The 23,450-nt window shown below is 43.1% G+C and overlaps 1 protein-coding gene across 2 annotated transcripts; it reads left to right on the top strand.

Moving 5' to 3' along the window:
* The first annotated feature begins 2,391 nt into the window (after window positions 1-2,391).
* Window positions 2,392-20,006, top strand: NOBOX (NOBOX oogenesis homeobox). Of its 2 annotated transcripts, none has more exons than XM_074572781.1 (9): window positions 2,392-2,615; window positions 5,393-6,088; window positions 6,512-6,618; window positions 7,147-7,265; window positions 8,193-8,326; window positions 15,483-15,753; window positions 16,321-16,667; window positions 18,471-18,815; window positions 19,394-20,006. In XM_074572781.1, exons 1-9 carry the CDS (start codon window positions 2,570-2,572, stop codon window positions 19,417-19,419), a joined length of 2,091 nt encoding a protein of 696 aa, XP_074428882.1. In that variant the 5' UTR covers window positions 2,392-2,569; the 3' UTR covers window positions 19,420-20,006. The 2 variants fall into 2 exon arrangements, with proteins under 2 accessions (XP_074428882.1, XP_074428881.1); XM_074572780.1 differs by having other exon boundaries at window positions 2,393-2,615; window positions 18,468-18,815.
* The last annotated feature ends 3,444 nt before the right edge of the window (window positions 20,007-23,450 follow it).

The following is a 23,450-nucleotide window of genomic DNA, read 5'->3' as shown; positions in this document are numbered from 1 at the left end:
AGGTTAACTTCTCCCTTTCACAGGTACAGGCTTTATTTCCTGTTGTCATTTATGTTTTTTTAATGTTTAGGAACATTTAAAGGTCAGTTTATGCTTTTAAGAATAAGTGTTCATACTCTGGTTGACTTGGATTTCTTCTATTTCAGATAAACCTCAACTTCTCACTATTTAGTTACATTTTTAGCCCCAGCACCATCCTGCCACCAAAATCCATAAACAAATCTGCACTGATTTGCTTCATGCTTTTTGAAACTGATTAACATCTCCTTGGTTTATACAAACTTAATCAAACTCATACAATATCACTTAAAACTGCACATTCACAAGACAGGAATAAAGTTGGCAGATTATCTGGTGTGTCCTATTACAGTCTTAATTATAAGTCAGGATCTCTCCCTACATTATCTAATGTGGATAACCTAATTTCCCAGAAAATCAGTATTAAACAGAAATGGAAGTGTAGTTTGTCAGCCAAATCCCTATACTTTTCTAGAAGATCCCCAAAGAAGGTCCACAGAATAGGAACACCGTATGAAATGCCAGTGTATCTTAAACAGCTGGCTGTAAATTGAAGCACAAAGAAACCGTAATCTTCCACAGGAACCTGTGGAGACCGATACGTAGTGTATCTGGTGAAAAGAAATCTATATTTCTATACTGAAAAAGACAGACAACATTTACAGGGCAGCTACACTCATGTGTGTGGTAAGAACAGCAATGAAATACAAACATGAACTACATTTAAAAAGTTTTTTTGAGAATCTGAGAAGTTTGTGGTTTACAAAAATCAAATGTTATGACTGCTGTTATTTTTTTCATACTAAAAGTTATATATAAAGATATATATGTGGCTCTAAAAAAAAAAAAAAGCTCACAGCCCTGGAGACCTATGTTGGTTCCTCCGAAAGGAAAATAAATTAAAGCATTCTCCACAGTTCTTATTCCCTTTCGTAATACTAGAAAAAGCTGACATTAGGACCAGAGTTCAGTAAATAAACACAACCTTGCTCAGAAACAGGAACCTCTAAAGCAGTTAGTGATTTTTATTTTTGCGCTTTTATCTAATATTGAAGAGGTCCCATCCCCTCTAAGATCAGAGCTGTGTTTTGTCAGCTGAATGCTGATAACAAATTAAATGCCATTTTAGCCACAATAACATTCCAGCCAGCATGTCTTGCATTTGGTGGCTGAACCAGGTGCACTGTTAGACTAATTATACTGTCTCCAAAATGCTGGCACACATGTTTCAGGTTACACTCATTTAACATAATGAAACTACTCTCAGGTGAAAGCATCTGCAGAAGCAGGACCTTCGATGCTAGAGCAAACCTCGAAACAGAGACAGGGTGTGTGGGGAAATGCACAGTAGGAGAATGGTGCTACGCCAGCACTGAGCTACTGAGCCAATAACCAAGATGAGGATGAAGGATGTTCTGTCTTAGTGCAGCAGAACGCCATTAAGCAAATCTCATTCTTTAAGCAAACACTGTCTTTGCTGTTTATAGACACGCGAGTTGTGTTTACAGCCGGCTGCGCTTCACTTGGTGGTTAGCAAAGCTGTACATAGAGGAGGCAAGAGGATTCTGGAACCATCGTGGCCTAAGGTGCAGCACAGGTCTCTCGAACAACTGCACGTGAGAAGATGGAAGTCAGAAAAGCCAGGCTTGGTTGGCCTCTGCCCTCCATCTTGCATAGACACCTGCAAGGGCACAAAGCTGTGTTAAATGTTACCTGAGCAGATGACAACACTTGTAGTAGTGCGAGATCACTAACTGCCTGGTACTGCTCTGTTAGGAGCCTGGTTTTTTGTAAGAATTGTTTTAAGTATTGAAAGGACACAAAACTACAGTGCCTACAAGCCAAGAAGTGCCATTTATTTCTTGCAACCACTAGTTTATGGAGAACCAGAAGCACCGCTAAATAACTGTGGCGAGAGCACATTAAAAAAAAAAAAGAAAAAGAATCTGCCCTCCTGCCAGCTCACAAGGAAAGATAATGAGTTGCATCTCATTCATATTGTGCCATCCAATTTTGTAACATCGGGGTTTCCAAGGCATGCTATTAGCGATATTTAAGCCCTTTCCTCACGGGAGCTGAACGGTCTCTCAGGGACCCTCAGACGTGCCAGAAACGCTTCTGCGCCCCTGGTGCGGGGGCCAGGTTTCTTCCGCGCTCGGAGCCCGGCTGTCTGTCCCCCCCAGACCGTGAGGGAGGAGAGGCCGCCTCGCCGCACGGCGGCCCGCGGAAGATGGCTCCCCCCGGCCAGGGACGCCTGAGGCGAGCAGAAGGCAGGCCGGCAACGCGAGCCCCCCGCAACCGCCACAACGGCCGCCGGTCCCCCTCCGCCGCGGCGGCGGGGCTGCGGCCCCGTTACCTGCGGCTGCTGGGGGAGCCCGCTCCCGGCGGCTGAGGTGAGTTGGTCGGGTAGCCTCGGCCCCGCTCTGCCCCATAGGGTTGCTGGCCGCCCAGGTGGTCTTGATGAGCCGGCCGGCGGCCGCCGTTCGAGCGAGGCTCGCCGTCGGGCGGGGCATTAACCGGGCCGGGCCGGAGGCTCCGCCACCGAGCCGGCATGGACGGGGGGGGCGCGGAGGAGGAGCGGGCGGCCGAAGGGCTGGGTAAGCGCCGGACAGCGGGGCTGGGGCGCCACTTGTCATTAATGACCGAAGGAGGGGGGAGGCACCCGGCAATGAGCCTAATGAGCAGCCCCGGTGGAGGATAACGATCCCGTTGCCTCCTCCAGGCTGTTATCTGTGCGGTGGGCCCGCCGTGTGGGCTGTGATGGTGAGGGCCGGCAGCCCCTAGCCCCTGTCTCCCCGTCGTGGCCTTGGGCAGGCGGCCCCGCGTTATCCTGTCCCTGAGGGAAAGCCGTCATTTTGCCCGGAATCCCGGGGGGGGGGGGGGGGGGGGTGTATTTTGGGCGATGGGCTGCTGCTTGCCCCGGTGCCTGTGTGGCCTTCGTGTCACCTGGCTTGTAAACGCCCCTGGCAAGCTGGTGCGAGGGTTGTGAGCTGGTGGTCTTCCCTTCGTGTCACACTAAGGGGTTCCCGCTGCCTCTGGGTGTCGAGGCTGCTGGCACTTAACACCTTCACCCACCGTTCAGTTTTCCTCCTCCTAGTCTGAGCTTGCATGGGTGAAGCTGATGTTTCTCCCTGTGCATGTGTTCAGGTTGCTTTGTACCGAATGCTACAAACAGCCTTAAAAATCTTGCTGTCACTGTGCAAGTGGTTTCGTGGTTCAAATATATGTTTAAGGAAGCGGTTGTGAGAAGGAAAAGAGGACTCTGCTTCCTGCTCGTGCACCTTCAGCAGCTCAGGCGTTCTATGCTACATATGTATGATGCTGGCAGTCAGTTAAATTCCCTTCTACTTAGGGTTACGATAATCTAAAAGTGGGACAAGGTGATGTTCAGTCTGGCCTCTTGTCATATGAATATTGGGAGAAAAGAATGGTTTGATATGTCCCAATTTGTTACCGTGAAGGCCTATCTTTCTCTCCGAACTTGATTTTCATTTCAGGTCTTTTCTTTGGCAGTCTCCACTTGTATGTCCGGCCTTTGCTATATGTTTTAGAAATAGAGACAGGAATTTACTTTCTCTTGAAGGAATATTCCCGTAGATGATAGAAAACTCCCAGGTGTCAGTCTCTTTTTCTGCTGCAGATACCAGGTACATACACAACTTTGAAATGCATTTTGTGATGTAAGTACATACTGGTGTTGCATAAAAATATGTAAAAAGCCTTCTCAAATCAAAGCACTAAGCTGAAAATGCTATTCCTGATTTGAGGCAGAGGGTGAGTGACAGAATGGATGACATGTGAAAATACCCGCTTTTTCACATAATGAGCAACATAAGCTCAGAGGCAGTGAGGAGGATGGTGGAAAAAGGAGTTATATAAAACATAGCCAGCTTCTGCCTTGCTCAGTTCTTGACCCTCCTCATCAGGATATTTTGTCTCATTTAACAGCAGTGGAAACTGTTGCTGCTTAACAAGATCAGATTATTATAGTTGCATAGTTTCCTGCTTCTGTCTCTTTCCCCTGCAACTAATTTTGGTTCTCTTAATCCTTAAATTAGAAGGTCTTGGAAGCAGCCTGGCGTTCCCTCCTACTTTATGAAGATTCTCCCTCTGACTGGTGTTATGGGGCTCCTTCTTGATTAGCGATTGTTTAAGCAGGAAACAGTGAGGCAGAAAAGTCCTTTATTTTGGCATTGCACTAATATATATCAAAAGTAAGACAGAGCGAAATTAAATTATTTTAGATCCTTTCCCCCCAAAATTAAACAACCATGTTTCTCTGTAGGCACATACAACTAAAATGCTGCCAACGGTCTGCTCAAACTTTCCTTTTCCTCTTTCCAGACAGAGGCAGATATGTGGGTTTGGTTTTATTATTCTAATTTCTGTTCTTGAGAAACAGTAACTTTTTTTTTTTTTTTTTTTTAAGTAGCAGCAATCACACAGACTCACGTTCTGAGACAATCAGCAGATTTTCTTTTTTCTTCTTTTGGAAAGGTATATGCCAGCTGGGAAAGTATAATGCTTCTGTTGCCTATTTTAATTATTTCTCTTGCTGTGTTCTTTCTCACCTGTCTTCTACTATTAAATTTCTCTTATTGTAATGCAGTTTGTGCTTTTTGTTAAACTTGGTCAGACTTCTCCTATTTTTGTCCTCAGCCAGCTATTTCATTACTTATCTTGTAAAGTCTGTCATTCATAAGTGTTGTGGCTGAAGCTGCAGAAAACTAATTTAAGGCAGTTATTAGAAGTTTGTACAATTAATTGGGTTTTTGCTTCATCAGCTTGAGTGTGATAGAAGCAGAAACCTCTGTAAATCAAATAGTGATGTCATTTGCCAGATAATCACTGCTGACACAGGAGATGAGAATTTTGCTTGTATTTTTCGTTTGCTCATTTTAATAAGCTGACACTTAGTGTCTTGATAAGTCGTTGATTTTTGTTCTGTTCCTTATTCTAAAGACCTTTGTTATCCCCAGTGCTGTTTCCCCACTACTGTATTTGTAAAACACAACCTTCCCTTTATTCTCTGTGTCTAGAATTAATTCTTCCTGTAGTTTACAGTTGGTTGTTTTTGCAGGCATCTTCATTCTCAAAATGAGGCTTTTCTCAGCTCAGATGTTTGAATATCTCCGTGTTGACCATATCTCATTCTTTGCTGCTGCTTTCCTAGCAGCACTCTCCTGGTGACAGTCTTTATTTTGAACTCTCTAGTTCTTTTCACTGTTGGGTTTTGTTGTATAGTGTTTTCCTTCTCCCATAACTGAAACTTCCATTCCAGGCATACCCTTTTCCTCATGCCATCCAGGCACATCTGGCTTAAACAATGTGCCTGTGCTGTGGGGGGTTGTTGTTTTTCATTTTTTCCTTGTAGAGCCCAAGGACGATAAGGAGAAGACATTGCTGAATACTGAGCACTTTGTGGTAGGTGCCGATGCTGTCAGTGGGCATGGTACGGGGAGCAGTGTACTATCTGCATTCCAAAGCACAGCTATAAATGAAGAAGTTGAGGATACCTTGGGAACAGAAGATAGGATCAGCCCTGTAAATAAGGTGGAGGAAGATGGAAGATATTGCACCCTGCAGGCAACTGGGTCAGCTTCCCAAGACTCAGTGGCTCCTGACAGCCAGCTCGACCTTGCCTCAGTGTGTGGGCGGCTGTCAAGTTTCCTCAGTGACGTGAAGGCTGTGACCCCACTTTCTGTGGTTGAATTTGCACAGGAGCCCACAGGTCAGTCAGAGTCACATGAACAGTGTGAGAGCTATTACCCTGATGGGATTGAAAAGGAGGCAAAGAAGAAAAAAAGTAACATCAGAAGTGGAACGTGCCCTGAGAAAGCCTCTAGTGGAATCCCTGGAGACCTCTGCAGGCAGGATGTGTATGGCCCTGCTACTCACCGATCATCCAAATGTGCTTCAGCCAATGCTGCGGCTCAGCAATCCTACAAAGCGCCTTCAGTTCCGGAATCCAGAAGGAGCCATGATGGAACCAAGGGAAAAAAAGAGATACTTGAGAATCCAGAAATTCTACCACCAGTCAGGAAGAAGTCACGCACCTTCTATAGTGCAGGTAGATACTGGGGAACCCACTGGCAGACAGTGACACTTGTAGTGCCAATGGCGTTGATGTTTCTTTCACCATGCTGAAGGCACAGCATGGAGGTGCTGAACTGCCCTCACTGGTATTGCAGGGCATTCTATGCTATTAGATGTGTGAAGTCTTCTTCAAATAAAAGTTGCCGAGTGCCTTTTGTTTGAAGCATCACTAGCAATGCTCTTTGTTTTACTGTAGAAGAAGATTTTTATTTATTTTTGTGGTTTACTTAAAAAAAAAAACAACCCAAAACTTTTATGCTGTTCATGTATTTCTAAATATAGTAAAAAGTATTCTGTTTTGGTTTTCCCCTGTCCTGTTTCTTTTGGGTTTTTTTTGTTTTGTTTTCTTATCACATACTCCCCATCTCTCTCTCTTTGAACAATGCATCATTTCTAGAGCAGCTAGAAGAGTTGGAGAAGATGTTCCAGGAAGACCACTACCCCGACAATGAGAAGAGGAGGGAGATCGCAGCTGTGGTTGGTGTAACGCCACAGCGTATCATGGTAACGCTTGTGCAGTTAACAGTGCTGACTGGGTTCTCTGCAGAAAATTAACGGAGAGGGACTAAGGGAAGGAGGAGGAGCTTGAGTAGGAAGGAAAGAGTAGCTCATGAGTAAGGGGATAGAGGCTGCACCTGCCACTGATGACAAGAGATGGAAGAGAGCTCACAGGGGTGGACACTGCACAATCAACTACCTCACCCAAAATGGCAGTGGAGTCTGTGGTTGCGTATTCCATCTCTTCCCATTTCCTAAGATGAGATACACAATGGGTAGGTAAAAGAGGCTAAGGAGATTGCAGTTAATCTCTTTTATCTTGAAGGTCACGGGCAACTAAGGAAACTGGTGTTTGGGGGTATCTCTCTGCTATTATTCTTCTGTCTGTTTGCAATGAATCTTGCAGATTCTCTGGAAGAAAGGTTTCTGACCTCACCTGGTGATTTGTGGAGGCAGTCATTACTGAGTCGTTGCCTGTGTCTCCATGTGTAGATGGTTTCCTCTCCGAATGCATCCTTTCTTTCCATTTATCAGGTCTGGTTTCAGAATCGCAGGGCAAAGTGGCGGAAATCCGAGAAGTTGAGTGTGAAAAGCAACAAAAAACATCCAACATCATCAGCGCTGTCAGCCCCCTTTGAGTCAGATGGTTATGGGTGAGGAACTTAATCTGTTTTCTCATTTCTCCATAATAGATACCTAATAAATTCAATATATTCCTTTGCTATTTCCCCTTTACATTTAAGCTATGGAGAGCTGCCTGTTGAGTTGGACCTCAGCAGCCTGTTGGATTTCTGTCAAGTTGTAGTGGATCCTCTTAAAAGTGCTTTTGATTAACCTGTAGCACTGTTTTGAAATAAAACTGTTGAAGTTGCTCTGGCTGAAGTCATGTAGAGAGCAAGGGATGAGATAGAAAGGTCTGTGGAATCACCTATTCATTTTTAGTTTCTGTGAATGCATTGTCCAGGCACTTTGTGTGCAGTTGGGAATTCTTTTGTCCCAGTCCTTCTCCCACCATTGCTTTCCATTTCCCTGGATTTTCACTTGACAATGGAAATACTACTTGCTTAGATCAGTCTTACAAAGTCATGGGCTTCTTTGAAGAAATACAAGCTAGCAACTTTCATAGGTAAGCAGGGGACATATATTGGGGGGCGGGGGAAGGGAGTTTGTGAGGGGATAGATGGTCTTTCAAGGGGAAGGGAGTAAGTGAAGGAAGAAATTAGTCTCCACAGGGAGGCATTTATGGCAATCTGGAGCGAGAGTCTTCCTGTGAAGAAAACAGAATGAAAAGAGAAAAATTAAGTGAAAGATTGGAGACCACCTTACTGATTTCATTGCACTGTCCCCTGCTGCCTGTCCTTTCCACACTAGTGACCTGGGGCTGCTTCCCCCAATACTGTTGATACCGCATCCCTTGCACTGTTTCTCCTTGCACTCATAAGTCATCCAGTGCTTTCCCTTTCCACCTGCTAGTGATCTAGGATTTACCCATTGTAGGATAGTTAGAAAAGTGTATACTTTGTCGTAATGTCTTGTCTTGTCCTCTGGTCCATGCTCATACCCTTTATGCATACCTCCAGGACACCTCTTCTGCCCATGCCTCCATTGCCTGACATTTCTCATGACCAGCCTGCCATGCTGGATGTAGACACTACAGCTGGGAACTACTCCAGCCTGCTCAGTGGACATCCTGCACCACCTGCTGCCTCCTCAGGTGAGAGCTCTATCAGCACAAGTATTTTGCATAGCTGCAGCATTAGCTGGTGGTGCTGGTAGGTTCCCAAACACTTTGGGGAAGGTCATGTGAGAGCCCTACGCCAGCAGTGCAGAAAGTGACACCAGGTTTAACAGCTCTCTGCTAATCAAGTATCTACCAGTTATGTACCAGCACAATGCTACCTCCGTGCTAACGCTAGAGCCAAGTTTGCAGTCCTTATTCATGCCCTAGCACAAGCCAGCAAGGAAATCTGAATGACTTCATAAGGATATGTGCTTGGGGCATTCTTTCATAATAGCTGTTTGACACTGGTACTGCTTCTCTGAATGAGGATGAAAGTGTTATTCTGGTTATTATGCTCTTCATGGCAGATACGCACATCCCGTATTCTGGTTTAGGCTGTAACGTTCTGGCTACAACCTGTAGTCAAGTGAGCTGTGTGAGGAAGGTGCATTGTATAAACTGTTGGGTTGTAGAGCCTCCCTCAGGTACTCCCATATCTTTAAATCTCCAAAGGAAGTTCCTTGACTTCTCCAGCCAGTGCAATTTTCCATTTTGTGCAAGACCTTGAGGGAGTGAGACTGGTTGAGTTATTAAGTGTACAGCTGAATTTATTTGCTGGTGCAGTGTTGTTGAAAGTCAGTGGGGTGTGCTGTTTGACCAGTTTTCTACCTGAACTGCATTTAGACTTTAAAGATTGATGGCAACCAAAAAGAGAGGATTTGTTCAATTGTGTATTCATGTGTGGAGTATCAGACCATTCCCTAGAGTCAAGAATGTTCCCTAAAGCATTTCCTACATCTGTTTACATTTCCAAGTTGGCATAACTTGAAAATATTTCCAAAGTGATGAGGACTCCCAAGTAACAGGTGATAGGACAAGAGGAAATGGCCTCAAGTTGTGCCAGGGGAGGTTTAGATTGGATATTAGGAACAGTTTTTTCACCGAAAAAGGGTTATCAAGCATTGGAACAGGCTGCTTAGGGAAGTGGTTGGGTCACCATCCCAGAAGGTATTTAAAAGACAGGTAGACGTGGTGCTGAGGGACATGGTTTAGTGGTGGTTTTGGCAGTGTTACGTTAATGTTTGAACTCTGTGATCTGAAAGGTCCCTTCCAACATATCCTATCCTATCCTATCCTATCCTATCCCATCCCATCCTATCCCATCCCATCCTATCCCATCCCATCCTATCCCATCCCATCCTATCCTATCCCATCCTATCCTATCCTATCCTACTTCACCACTTCCTTAGGGACGGATATCCCAAGCAGTAGGTGTGCTCACATGTGTTACTGTTTGTATTTTCCTGCTTCCCAGTGTCATTCATTCTTTTGAATTTCATGCCATCGTTTCTGCCCCCTCATTGTATTCTAAATATGCAGGGTTATCAGTATCAACAGCAGTTCTGTGCAAGTCATTTTCTAATAATGACTCAGACTTTAATGTATTTTTAATAGTACTGATACCTTAAAAGTATTTTGGCGCTGTAGAAAGCAACTATAAGATTGTGTCAATAGGCTTAGAATACTAATAAATAGATATGTATGCTAAAAGTATTTAATTGAGGTACTTTCTTGATGCCGTAATTTAGCACTTCTGTCATTTAAATTTGCCTCTCATAGTCTCAAGGCAAGGACTACTTCAGTCAAGCCTATAAGCTGCTTAACCAATATGTCTGTAATTCAGTTAGTTCCAGTTTTTCCACTTCTTGCAGCACAGTAAATATGGTCCAAGTGTTTGAGTAATTCACCACTTTCCAGAATGATGAAGTTCTGCAGTCTGTTGAGCCTTGTGTTTAATTAGATGAAGACCAAGATTTTGCAAAATAATTAATTTAAAGGAAATAAACCAAATAGCCTCATATTTCTACACTTGTATTCAGAACTTTCCTGGTTCCTAAAGTACATCCGCAGACATGCTATTTAGTCAAGAGAGACTGTGTCTGTTAGAGATAAAAAGTTTCATTCAGGGATGTGATCTTGTCATCTTTCTGTATTGAGCAATTTCTTTCTGGGGAATTTGCACACTGCGATGCAGTTCTCCATGTGGAAAACACAAGCAATCTTTCTGATAGGAAAGAAATGTCCCATCTGAATTCTTTGTACAGCGTGTAAGGAAGAAAAAGGGCAAGTGAATGGCCCTGAGAGTGGACTAGGTATGTGAGAAAATGAACAATAAATATAGCTGGGTTTTTACTCCTTGAATCCTTTGAACTTGCTGCTGACTGCCACCTATTGCCTTTACCATGTATGCATCTAGCTTTTATGAAACACATGCTTCTTTACTTGTCTGAAACACCTGTATCCTCAGTGTTACGGATGGTGAAGATGAGAATGTACTTTATTTTGCTACATCTATGTGTGGGAACAAGCTTCCCCGTGTTCTCTTTAAATCACGCTGGGCAAGAAGGAACGAAATCTATTCGTGTCATTGAAAGCTGGTAAATACTTTCCAGATACAGATCTGTTTGGAAAAAAAAGTACCTTTTCTAAATCACTTTTCAGAAAAGAGGCATGCTGTGCTAATGCACGCAAACAGTGAGCTTTGGTGATTGCTTTAACCTGGTTTCCTGAGGGAAGGGAGGAACATGGTGTGTGTAATGAGCCACACACTCACTTTGTTTATGAAACCTACCCTGCCCTCCAAATTTGTTTAATCAAATTTGACGGAAGGTGGAAGTCTTAAAAATTACATTCCTACAAAAAAGGTCATCAATTTACAAGGCAAAAACAATTGCTTAGTAGAAGTGGCCCTTGTGAAAACCGCTCATGACAAGTTTCAGCAAAATAATTTGTGACCTGTGCGTAGTGGTGCAGTTGTACCCAGAGATTGTGGCCTACTGGAGTAGCTATTCAGGTGCTTTCCTTCGTAGGAGTGTGTTTAACCACTTTCAGCAGGACAAGCAAATGACTTAAGTGCGTGAGAATGGCAGGATCCTGTTACCTGACACCTTTGGAGAGTGTTCAGTGCTGCCTTTTCCATTGTTTTTCCTTGCTCTAGCCAGTAGTTCTGACTGAGTGTTGGCTTGTGGGTTCTTTTTTTTTATGTCACACTGTTTTGTACAGTTCTCCGAACAAGCTGATTAAAAATGCCAGCAAGTCGTATTTGAGATATATTCTACCTTGCTGGCAGTTATGGCTTCTGATTTTGATATTAGCCACACTACTTGCTATAAGAGCCTTTTGTGCTTTAAAAATTCAATCTTGAGCTTGCTTTGATATTAGAATTGTTTTTTTAATACCTTTGCTAGACAGCTTGCTTTAAAATAATGGAGGGCTTTTTTTGACATTTGTAGTTATTTGAAGTTTTTCTTGTTTTTCTGAGATTTCTTACAGATATATATCTGTGATTCATTGACTTAAAACACTGGCTTAAGTTTTCTTTAGAGTTGACCCTTTAGAAAGAAAAGTTGCTTTCTATGCCTCTGGTTTGTGGGAGAAGATTTTTCTGCCCCATGGGTGGTCTTGCAGGTAATGATTTTGTTTTATGTGGCTGTCTTGCTAAGGACACATGTCAGGAGCCCAGGCTACACTGGTAGCTCTTATGCAAATAGCAAGATGATTATTCAGTGGCAGAGATGGGATTGAAATGGAAGTCTTGGGAGCAATTGGATGAAGTTGGATGTGATCTGTCAAAGAATGGTAAATAAATGACAAGCTCTAATGATTTCACTTATAGGACTGGCTTTTGAACAATTTATTTTGAAGCTGGTGATGTGTAGCTGACACAGCAAGCAAGAGTCATGCCTTTTAAACAAGTGGTAGGTTCTGGCCACCTGAAAAAACAGAGGAAGATCTGACTGACAGACTTCTCAAAGCAATCAGTTAGAGACTGACAGTGGTTTACTGATTTTCAGTCCATTAAATAAAGAATGCCATTGCTCCTAAGTTTAATTAATATTTTCTCTACTTTCAAGATGTCATTTACAAGAGAAATGTGTTTTCTCATAATTTCAAGAAGAGGACGTATCTATGAAAAACTTTGTGATGGCCTTTAATGTTCCAGTAAATGCTGCAATTACACAGGCATGTTTCATTTAAAGAAACTTGATTGGATAGTCTATGACGTAGAGACTCGTAGTAATAGAGCCTTTCGCTGAACTCTTGATTTGATGCTTGAGAAAGCAGCCCTAGCAAGTAGACCATCTGAGATTAGACTGGTTGCTCAGCCTGTAAACGACATCAGCTGCATTGTGCCCAACACTGGGCTTGTTAAACGGTTAGAATCATGGTCTATGGCGTCCTAAACAGTCTGCAAGCAGCCACGTAGTTAACTGCGTGAATCATTGCAGGCATCTCATGCCAAGGCCTTTTAGCGTCAACGTAATAAGTGCTTAACTAAGGAAGTCTTGTATGGCTGGTGTCAAGAGGAAGGGCTTCTATGCACATAGATGTCACTCAGGCAATGAATCTTGAACACATGATCTGGTCTGTTGACAACGGTGAAAGCAGCTTCCTAGAACATTTGAAAACCACGTTTCCACAGCTGAAACCACAGTTGAAACCATGCCCTACTGTAAGTTCATAGATACCTCTCTAGAATAGGCGTCAGTCTCCTTCAAGACTGGTGAAAGATTGAAATCACAGTCATCGCAACAGAAATATACAGATCCATTTTTGTTATTTTAAGACTCTGTCCCATTCATTGGAAGCTATTTGCATTAAAGAATGGGTCTCTCAACTCTATTAGGGGGTTGAAGAAGCAGCTATAGTAGGGGGAAGACAGCTGTGTAGCTGAAGAATTACAATAGCCATTTTTGAGTCAAGACAAGTGTAGCGCCAGGACTGGTTCAGAGATCTGAAGCTGCAAATTATTAAATTATTCTCCAGAAATTCCCAAGGTTGTCTCATGGACTGAAAAAACAGGAATGGTGGAAGTGATAAACAAAAAATCCTACTGCTACATTCCCATGTTTACTGGCAAGCCTTCTGAGGATATCTCTCTACGTCAGTGTCAGGAAAAGCAACAGAATTGCAAAATATAAGTATCATCTCAAGCCAGTGATCTGAATTCATCATTGAAGAAGATGCTGGAATCTTCTGTAATAGCAGATAATAGCAGTAATATCTGTTAGCAGATATTACTTCTTTGGGAATTGTTTATTCTTACTGCATTTGTGGTTTTATTCAGAAGATACAAATCCAGTGGCTTTCTTAGAAAAGACTGAGAGGAAACTTTAGAAAAGGCTGAACCAGCTCTTTGGAGGCTGAGTGTGCTGTCTGCACTGTCTCATTGCCTGAGGGTCCTATTGCCGTGATCCACAAAGATTATCTGCACTAAGTGTTGCATATATTTCAAAGAACAGAACTTAATTCTTAGTAGGTGGGTTTAGAAGTGATTTCCTGGACCATGTTGTTAAAACTGCGTGTATTCATCCTGACCAAGACTAAAGACATCTGCAGAATATCTAGTACTACTGTCATTATTGAACTAAAGCTTTATCAGGGTGTAGACTGTTTTTCAGGTAAGTTGTGCTACCTTATGATAACTGTGTGAACTGCTACATTCTGGGACAGAATGGTTAGGAGAACCAGTCCAAATTAAGGCTTTAAAAAAATCAGAAGAGATCTTCAGCTTCATTTCTGGCTAAGCCATTTTGACTTGCAATGAAACTAAATGTTGTCTTGACTAGCGCGTTGTTGTGTGGGACTAGATCTGTGCTGTGTCAAAAAACAGGAATGTGACAGATACATCATAGATGCTGCCTGACATGTAGAAGTAGTATGTTCAAATAGAAAAATTAAACTGCTGAAAATTGCCTGGGCATGTGAATGCTTTAGAGATGCCATCCTAGATTTTGCTCTAGTTTTGTAAATGAGCTCCAATTCGGGGCTATTCAAGTTTTCATTGAAACGTCAGGAATCCCTCTTTCCTAAGTTGCAGAGGTGGAAAAAAAACTGAATGTGGGCAGATGCAATAAGATAGGCACATTTGCACAGCACACTGGGAAATCTGAGACATGGTGCTGCAAGGTGTTGAAATGGAATCTCCTTATCAACTCTCTGGGCATGCATACCAGAAGTCTCTAAAGGTAGCTCATGCTTGCTGGCTGCTTTATTTTGAGATTTTATGTTTAAGGCCCTTGAGTCACACCTGCTGGAGTACATTTGATGTTACTCTGTATGCCTGCAAGAGCGAAGCACAGCTATAAAATATCCATGCTACGAGCTTTCCCTGAATGCTTTGCAATGTGTGGGAGTATACCAACTTTACCTGAGCAGTCAGTGATAGGGTCTCATATTTGCCTCATCCTTGTGCTGGTTCAGCCTAACTAGACTTGAAAAATCATTTCAAATTGTGTCATGCACACCTGATGGTTACACTTCTCAAGAGAGAAAACATTTGCTATTTGGCATAAGAAAAGACAATCTTGTTCTGTTGCACTATGTGCAAGGTTCTTGAATGTGTATACTTGCTACTCTGGATCACCAGGATACATGATTCTGACCTTTTCATTCCTATATTGTCCTCTTTCCACAGAGGCTGTTCTTTAGGAAACTGTTCCTCTCTCCTTTTCCAGCAGTGACTGAGGAGACAGGTCACCAAACAAGATTCTAGCAACCAAATGGTGTTGGTTTCCTTTTCCATCTCCCAGCTTCTTTTTCACAAGACCCTTCAGCTGACATCTCTGCATTTTGTTTTTTGGCATGGCTCATCAGAGGCCAAACCAGGAGTGAAAATTTGGTTGAAAAATGGCCTAGACAGCAGATCTCTAAAGGCACATTTTTGTTTCTTTCAAACCACAGTTATATTTTTCAAAAGGGTAATCTGTGCAGCACACTCTTCCCAGAGGACAGTAGAGATGGAAGATGGCTGGGGGATTGTTCCTGGCTTTTTTCCAGGAAGTGCTTTTGCTTCATTTGGCTGCCTTCTTGAGAGCTGAATAAATCCAGTATGCAGAGACTGAAATCATGAAGGTAATTTTATTTAACCAATAAACATCATCCTCTGTTCCAGAGAGCTTGCTACTACTCCCTTTTGCTTCCCAGCAGCAATGCTGGTACTTGTTTACTTTTATTCCCATCAGTTAACCTCCACTCTTTCACTGACATCTTGCTTTTTTGTTCTGCCACTCCTGTCACTTCCTTTGCTTGCTTCTTTTAATTTTCAATCTGAGAGCATGCTATGACAGTCTCTTCTTTTTATTCACAGTCCCTTCAGCAGCAGGAATGGTGGCCTCTTGTGAAGCAGTTCAGACAAAGGCGTTCCCACAGCTCAACCTTATTTCCAGCGGAACGGAGCGCTTCCCTAGTCTTCCCAGCCCTCCACCCATCCGCAGGGCCAGCCTACCTCTCAGTCTGTCCTTCAACCCCCAGAATCATATTGTTCCCTTGATGCTGGACTCTCCCAACAGTGAATGCAGCTTGTCCACTCAGGAAAATGGCTCCAGGGCGGCCTTCACTTACAGCATCCAGAATCAAGGGTAGGAATAGATGTGATTGTCCTTGAGGGAGATGAAAAATGTGAACCCTGGGAGGCTGAAGGTGGGACATGGGACAAGGAAATAGGTGGGAGCATAAATGAGAAGTTAGATGTGGGAGTGAGAATGTCCTTTAAATGGAGTATGAAAAAGGGTGTAATGTGAATAGTAGGACAGGGCATCCGCTATCAGAAAAGCGATACCTTTAATCCGAGTGCCTTCAGAGTTGCATGCCTGTCATGTGAAAGTGGGGTTCAGAAGCACAGTGAAAAGGAATCCTTGAGAGAGGGTGGGGTGTGCTTTGGGGTGTGATTTGGAGAGTGGGAAGAAATGAAGGAAAGGTAATCCCCACTAGTGCGCATTGTTAAAGAAATCTGCTGTGAAAGCACTTGGCTCAAGTGGTTTCTGTTGGCCTTGTCCTGTGCCTGGCATTTGGGAGGAAGGGCTGGAGTCAGATCAGGGTTGGAGAAGCTGTCAAGGGGAAGATGTAACAGTTGTTTATTGTACAGGTTGCTGTAGCTGTTGACTATACTTTAATCTCTGAATTGCTTCTCTCCTTGCTCTCTGCAGTTTGAGTTCACCAGTCTCCTGCAATTACCCTGAGCAGCTGGAGTTGGCAGGCAACCTAGAGACCGCATACTGTCAGTACAGCAACCAGGGTGGAATTTACCAGCTGTCCCAATATCCCCAGCAGCACCAGCTCTCCCAGTTCCACCATCTGCCAGGTGACCTGGTCAGCAATGTGCTCTCCAGTGTCAGCCTCGCTCCTACAGCACCCACTGAGTCCCATACGGCTTTCCTCGCCTTACCTGGTAACAGTGGAGTTGCAACCTTTGGGACAGCAGGAGCCACGCAAGACTACGTACAAAACCACATGGGGGGACAGCTCTCGTTACAGCAGCCAAGTGGAAACTTGGGTAAATTTCTGAAATCTTTTGGCATCCCGCCTCTCTGGAGTAACTGAACAATACCCTGAAACATTCAGTAAAACTACTGCTCATCCTGATAACTGTGACAGAAAAAAGGAATGTGCATATGTATGCACAAATATGTGAGCCGTTAATTTAAATCAAAAGTTACTACGTAGGGTGCATGTCAGAGAGAGTACCACCATGTGATTATGTCAGGTAGTGCAATGGTTTTGTCTGTAATGGACAGATAACTTTTCTCTTTGGGGAGTGTACTGTTGTGCAAATTAACACGCCTTTGGTATATGTGGGTGGGGGTCAAGGGTGCAAAGTGAGAAAGGCACCACTGCAAATGGAATAGTTGAAAACAGCAAGAAAAACAAGCTTCTAACTCGGCTGGGCTTTTGCAGACACCGCTTTGAAAGAATATTATGTATCTTAGGGTAGTGCAGAAGAATAGAGTCAGAGGCCAACAGAGCATGGATGTAGCTTCTTCTTCTTCTTCTTCTTCTGACATGAATTTGCAATACCACTTAGATTAAAGCACTTGAGCATAATTTTCTAAAAAGTAACTAAGTAAAAATGGCATTGTCAGTCTCCTTGTCTTGTGTCAGGGATTTATATTTTGAAGTTGTTCAAGCCCAAGTACAACCAAAAGATAAACTATTGCAGTTTATTTCTTTGGACTGTCAGGTTCGTTAAATTAAGCTCATAGCCTAAAAAAAATACATCTCTGCTGTTATCACATAAGAGAATAGAGTTCTCAGACCACAGATGCTGCTCCTGTTTTTGTACCATTTTTGTGGACCTTGTCAGGGAGAGAAGCCTGACTCACAGGTTGATGCGTGCAAGCTGGTTCATGTTCGTACTGTTCATGGTTAATATTCTCCAGAATAGGTTGGCAGCACCCATGCTATCAGCACACTTGGCCTGGTTCTCCTCTCTGGTTGTAAGGCATAATTGTTATTTTCTGTGGTTTTTCAGTTTGAAGTGCCAGAGGTAATGAGAGGGCTGTGTCCCAGCGCACCAAATTAATGTTTTTATAGTATGATATAGCCAGAAGTGTGTGTTGCATGCCTTGGGGCATGGAGTGCAAGCATAAAAGGGATGTGTGAATGTGCAAGCCTTGTTAGGACTAATAAAGTTGGAGGACTGTTAAGAAACAGAGGCAGAGTTGATGTCTTTTATTCCATATTTGTGTTCAAGGAAGGGATCCTATGGCTGTTATGCAGTGTGGACAACCAAGGCCTGGGCTTCCAGAAAGTGCAGTGGGGAGAGAACCAATCTGTCAGTGTAGACACACCTGTAATTCTTACTTCAGCAAGTGAGCAGTTTAGTTGAATTACAGATACTAATTAAAAAACATTCCTGCTTCCTGGATTGCATCCTTTAATAAAGGAAAGTGAAGATTAAGCATCCAGTTTATGCTTTGCGGAGTTAACTTGGAAAATAGGAGTGGAGTAAAAAAAATTGGGAGGTGTGTATCTTTAATATCATTACATCCACTCAGCATCTGTGCTGAACTACCTTCACGTTTTTTAAGATTATAAGAATGCTATGAACTTCTGAAGTTTTTCCTCCTAATAATGATGCTCTGGATTAATACACTGCAATGTAAACAACAAAGTTAACCTTCATATCTGTGTGATGTCTGCTCTATTGCAGTAACCATTAAGGCATAACTGCAATACTGTATTTGCACTGAGCGTGCTGTCTTAAGCACAACATACACATTTTTACATATACATGGTTTTAATCCTCCTTTCTTATTTTCATAATTTTGTCTTTTCTTTCTTGCTTTTTCCTCAGCAGGCGCTACTGCCTATCAAGCTGTCTCTTGGCATGATTTCTACACGCAGGGAGCTCCATTCTCGAATCAGTTGCACTCACGAATGCCATTTTCCAGCACAGCAGGAGGACAGTACTTCACGGAGCAGATTTCCTACACTCAGCCACCTTGCCTGCCCTCTTCTCCATATTTCCTTCAAGTGCCCAATGGAACAACTCTGGGATCCATGCCACATACTGGAAAGCAAAAGGGAGGGACACCACCAGACCAGAGTTTACACCACCACCACCAAACAGAGCCAGAGTTGTCATCGCTTGCTGAGAGAGAGGAAGTAGAAAGTGGCAGCAAGAAAGGAGAGACTATTGTTGGTAACTGAAAGGACAGTTGATTTTTTTTGGAGAAGCGGGGGATAAGGCAAGAGTTCCAAGACAGCAGTAGCTCCTCTGAATGCAGAATCAAAACTGTGGCATGAATGGGAATGGAACTTTTTTTTTTTTTCCTGGGTTGCTGTCCAAGATAGGTCCAGTTATCCTATATCTAGTTCTTAGATTCATCTGTTTTTAGAAATGGGGACTTATAGGTCAGTAAAAGAGATGGCAAAGTTCTGTCCTCTGTCAGACATCATCTGTTGTGAGCTGAATGGCTACACAGGGCTGATCATTTCTAAGATTTACTGAGGCATATACCCCTCTCTTCAAGGAAGCAAGTTCTTGAGCAAGAAGAGAGGAAGGGGAAGGGAGAGCTTTGTGTTTGGATTTCCATTTTCAGTTTTACGTTCTGGAAACAAATTACCTTATTCTAGATTCATTGAGGGTGTCATATGCCTTAAATATTGTTTGTGTGTATGTGTGTCTGATTTTGAAATATAAAACATTTGAAAAAATTCAAGTTGTTCTGTGTCTTGTGAGATCACATTTTCTCATGAATCTGTTTGGTTTTTCTTTAGATATTAAAGAAGAAACTAATGACTGATGCTGCACTCTGAGGAAAAAAAAACCACAAAGGAAGAGGAAACATTACCATTTTAAAAACTGCAAAATAAGAAGAGAAAAAGAGAGATGAGAAAAGTAATATTTGCAACAGAAGCATTTTTTAGTTCTTTGGTTTGTATTTTTTTTTTGTTGTTGTTGCCATGATTATTTTCCTGCTGAGGAAAGAAGCAGGGAAATTACAATCAATAAAACCTTCTTGTCTCTTGTTTTTTGCAAATCTCCTGACTTTATTCTTCTTAATGAATTCCAGTCTTGAGGAGCTCACAGTCAGGAAAGAGCTGATACAGGCACCGGAGCCCCATAGGTAGGTAGAAATTCCAGATCATGAAAGAGTCAGAAGGTATGGCTGGTATCCTGGAATATGTGGGAAGGGAGCCCAGGAAGAATAAGACGTATGCAAAACAGGAGGAGGAACCCCAGCAGCTACACCAAATTTTAGGGACTCCAGATAGTGCAAGAAGTGTCATGGGAAGTCCAGCATTGGTTCGGTGTTTGCTAGCCTTGAATTACTTTTTTTTAAAAAAAAAAAAATCAATATAAAACTATAACAATGAATGGCAGCAAAACTGTAACTATAAATGCCAGCAGTGTGAACAGATCTCTGTCACATATCAATTGGTTTAGCGTCCTGTTTGAACTGTAGATGGGTTTGAATACCTGAGGATTGTATTGTTCAAAATTTTTTACAAAGTAGTTGATAAATATTTGGTGGGTACCGCTTTCTTGTGACACTTGGTCATCATCTCTGGGACAGACTCAACAGTTTATTGCTGAGGTGGCTCAGTTATTTCAAAAGAGGTTAACTGTCTTTTTCAGTTAACAGTAACTGTGGACGGTTTATGTGTGTATGCCTTGCATTTACGTCTGCATCCTGTCGGGATGTATTGCAGTTTAATCTGACAGGATGTTTCATAACTGGGTCTTTTCTCTTGCATTCCTCAAACCTTAGCGTGTGAATATCACGCTTCAGCGTTAGCAGGAGTAGTTGTGTAGAGCAAATGATCTTGGCTTGATAGTCTCAGCTTCTGCTTTACCTGGGACTGTCAGCCTGAGAAATAGATAAAATACATCTCTGAAATCAGTCGTCAGCTGTGGTAGCAGAGGACTCAAGTGAAGACTGTTTATTCTGGTACAATAAATGGCTGCAGGCCCTAGGAACCGTGGTTCCCAAATGAGCTTTAACCACCTGAATATGTGGGATATGTGATATGAGTGGTTAAAACGCGTGTCAGGCTCTCGCCCTGTCCTTGTGAGGAAAGACCGGTGGTTTAGGAAGCTGGAGGTGCATTTTCTTTGGCACTTTCTGTGTTTAGCACTGAGCCTTTGCACTGTCTTTTGGGCAAGGCCTGAATAATTTTGATATTTACAGTGGTCTGGGTGCCCTCTTGTACCTGGTGAAGCTAAGCATTGTCACTGTCGTTTGTTTCAAAGAGTGTCTGGCAGGAGTTGAACGCTGCTGCTCCTCTCCTTTTTCTTTCTCCAGTGTCTTATAAAACACTATTTTATGTCTGGCAGTGGCTGCAGACTGCTGAAGACTAAGCAGTATAGTCCGGCACAGATTTATATCGCGAATCTGCAGATTTGCATAGAGATTCGGGAATTTTCCTTTCCTAGTGCAACAGTTTATTGCCATCTGCAGCAGGCTGAGAACTGGCGGGGAATGTGCATTAGTTCACACTTGTTTCACTCAGCCACAGCTGAACAGCCTAAACCAATATTTCCAAGAGGTGTGAATAGGAGTTTTCATTGCAATTACAAGTGCGCTCTGAAAACTGTTAGTGGTGGTGACGGCAGAATTCTTCATAGCTAGGGCTGGCTATGAATCTTCCCTGGATCCAAAAACAACCCTTCCAGGAGATAAAAAGGACAAAACCAACAGCAGCGTGCCAGCTTGTCCATGTCTACCTTCCCCTTTTCTTACAGAAAAGAAAAAAAAAAGAATTTAGGGTGTTCTGTGAGAAGCTTCTATTTTCGGAAATACGTCTTTTGGATGTTGTTTGGTGGCACAAATATGCAGCCAGCTTGCATATTCTGCTCATGACATTTCCCATAAAAATGTCATTTGGACATTCAGTATCACAAAGTCCTATGCAACACAATCCCAAAAATTTGGGAGATTAAATGAATGCAGTGAAATTTTTGAAATGGAAAATCTTTTGCATTCAAGCTTTTGGATAAAATGTAGGCTTCTTTGGGTATGATTTGATTCATTTCCACGATTGTAATTTTAAAATATGCCAGGTTCAATTGGGCTTGAAGTTTTGAATTGAGATTTCCTTCATATCACTGTTAACAGCTGGAGGAAAGGGTGGGTACTTGGGAGTACACGGAGGGCCAGATTCATCCCTTCTGTGATTCCAGTGACTTTGCTGGAGCTAAACCAAGGTTAATCTACTCCACAGGTACACAGACGTGGTTTTTTTTTCCCGGCTGCTGCCACTGGCAGAAGCAGCAACAGCCCTTGACCATGTGCCAGGCCACACACCAAGGTGAAGAGTCTATTATGCCTGCAGTACACACTGCACCAATATCTTGGAATCCCATTGTGCTGTTTTCCTTGCTGCAACCTACTTTTAGTAAAATTAGAATCATAGAATCGTTATGGTTGGAAGAGACTTTTAAGATCATCAGGTCCAACCATTAACACTGCCAAATCCACCACTAAACCATGTCCCTCAGCACTACATTTACACGGCTTTTAAATACCTCCAGGGATTGCAACTCATCTGCTTCCCCGGGCAGCCTGTTGCAAGGCTTGATAACCCTTTTGGTGAAGATTTTTTTCCTAATATCCAATCTAAACCTCCCCTGTCGCAACTGGAGGCCATTTCCTCTTCTCCTATCACTTGGCCACTTGGGAAAAGAGACTGACCCCCACCTCGCTACATCCTCCTTTCAGGTAGTTGTAGAGAGCGATAGGGTCTCCCCTCAGGCTCCTTTTCTGCAGGCTAAATAACCTCAGCTCCCTCAGCCGCTCCTCATAAGACTTGTGCTCCAGACCCCTCACCAGCTCCGTTGCCCTTCTTTGGTTGCTCCAGAACCTCAATGCCTGTCTTGTAGTGAGGGGCCCAAAACCGAACACCGAACAGTATTTGAGGCATGGCCTCACCAGGGCTGAGTACAGGGGGCTGATCACTGCCCTGGTCCTGCTGGCCACACTATTCCTGATACAGGCCAGGATGCTGTAGGCCTTCTTGGCCACCTGGGCACACTGCCAGCTCATATTCATCTGGCTGTTGACCAACACTCCCAGATCTTTTTCTGCCGGGCAGCTTTCCGGCCACTCTTCCCCAGGCCTGTAGCACTGCATGGGGTTGTTGTGACCCAAGTGCAGGACCTGGTGCTTCGTCTCGTTGGTTGTCATACTATTGGCCTCGGCCCATCGATCCAGCCTGTCCAGATCACGCACACGTTGCACAGACACTTTGGGTTTAGGCCCCTGTGTGCTCTTATTAGGTATTTCTTTTGCATGTTAAGTCTCGAGAAGCTCATTTGTTTAGGGTGGCAGGATCAAAATTCAAAACGCCATGGCTTTTTGGCTGCGGCATCTTCTTTTTCAAAGTGAGGAATTGTTTTGCCTCTTTATTGTAATTTTAACTGGAAGTGCCAAGCTGAGTAGTCAGAATTGTGAAGCAAGTCAGACTTGGTGCAAATGGATACAGCCGTGTGTGATATCAAGTACTGACTTTGTTTTTTTCCTAATTAATTGAGAGGTTTTATGAGGTGGAAAGCCAAATTGTGGATATGCATGTTTGTATTGGTCTAATTCAGTACCATCGTGGTTAAGACTGGAAATGAGAGCGAGGATATTGTCACAAGCACGTTGCTGCAGAAGGAAGGTTTTGTCCAGTTACCCAAAGTGTGGCCCTTCAGCTGAACAGTACACACACACACACACACACACACACAGAGTCTCACATAGGCGTATCTATCTACTATATTGCATGTTTTAATGTAATTAGACTGTTAATCTTCTGCTACATCTAAATAGCTGGTGGATAAACAGATGAA

The sequence above is a fragment of the Larus michahellis genome, chromosome 1 (assembly GCF_964199755.1).
Source record: "Larus michahellis chromosome 1, bLarMic1.1, whole genome shotgun sequence".
Taxonomy (NCBI): Eukaryota; Metazoa; Chordata; class Aves; order Charadriiformes; family Laridae; genus Larus; species Larus michahellis.
This window is presented reverse-complemented; position numbering and strand designations above follow the sequence as displayed.

Bases quoted from the DNA above. Each gene is read 5' to 3' on its own strand.
- NOBOX (XM_074572780.1), top strand. From the start codon at position 2,570: ATGGACGGGGGGGGCGCGGAGGAGGAGCGGGCGGCCGAAGGGCTGG. The intron at 6,089-6,511 runs GTAGATACTGGG...CATCATTTCTAG, and splicing joins ACGCACCTTCTATAGTGCAG to AGCAGCTAGAAGAGTTGGAG. The intron at 18,816-19,393 runs GTAACTGAAAGG...GTTTTTCTTTAG, and splicing joins GAAAGGAGAGACTATTGTTG to ATATTAAAGAAGAAACTAAT.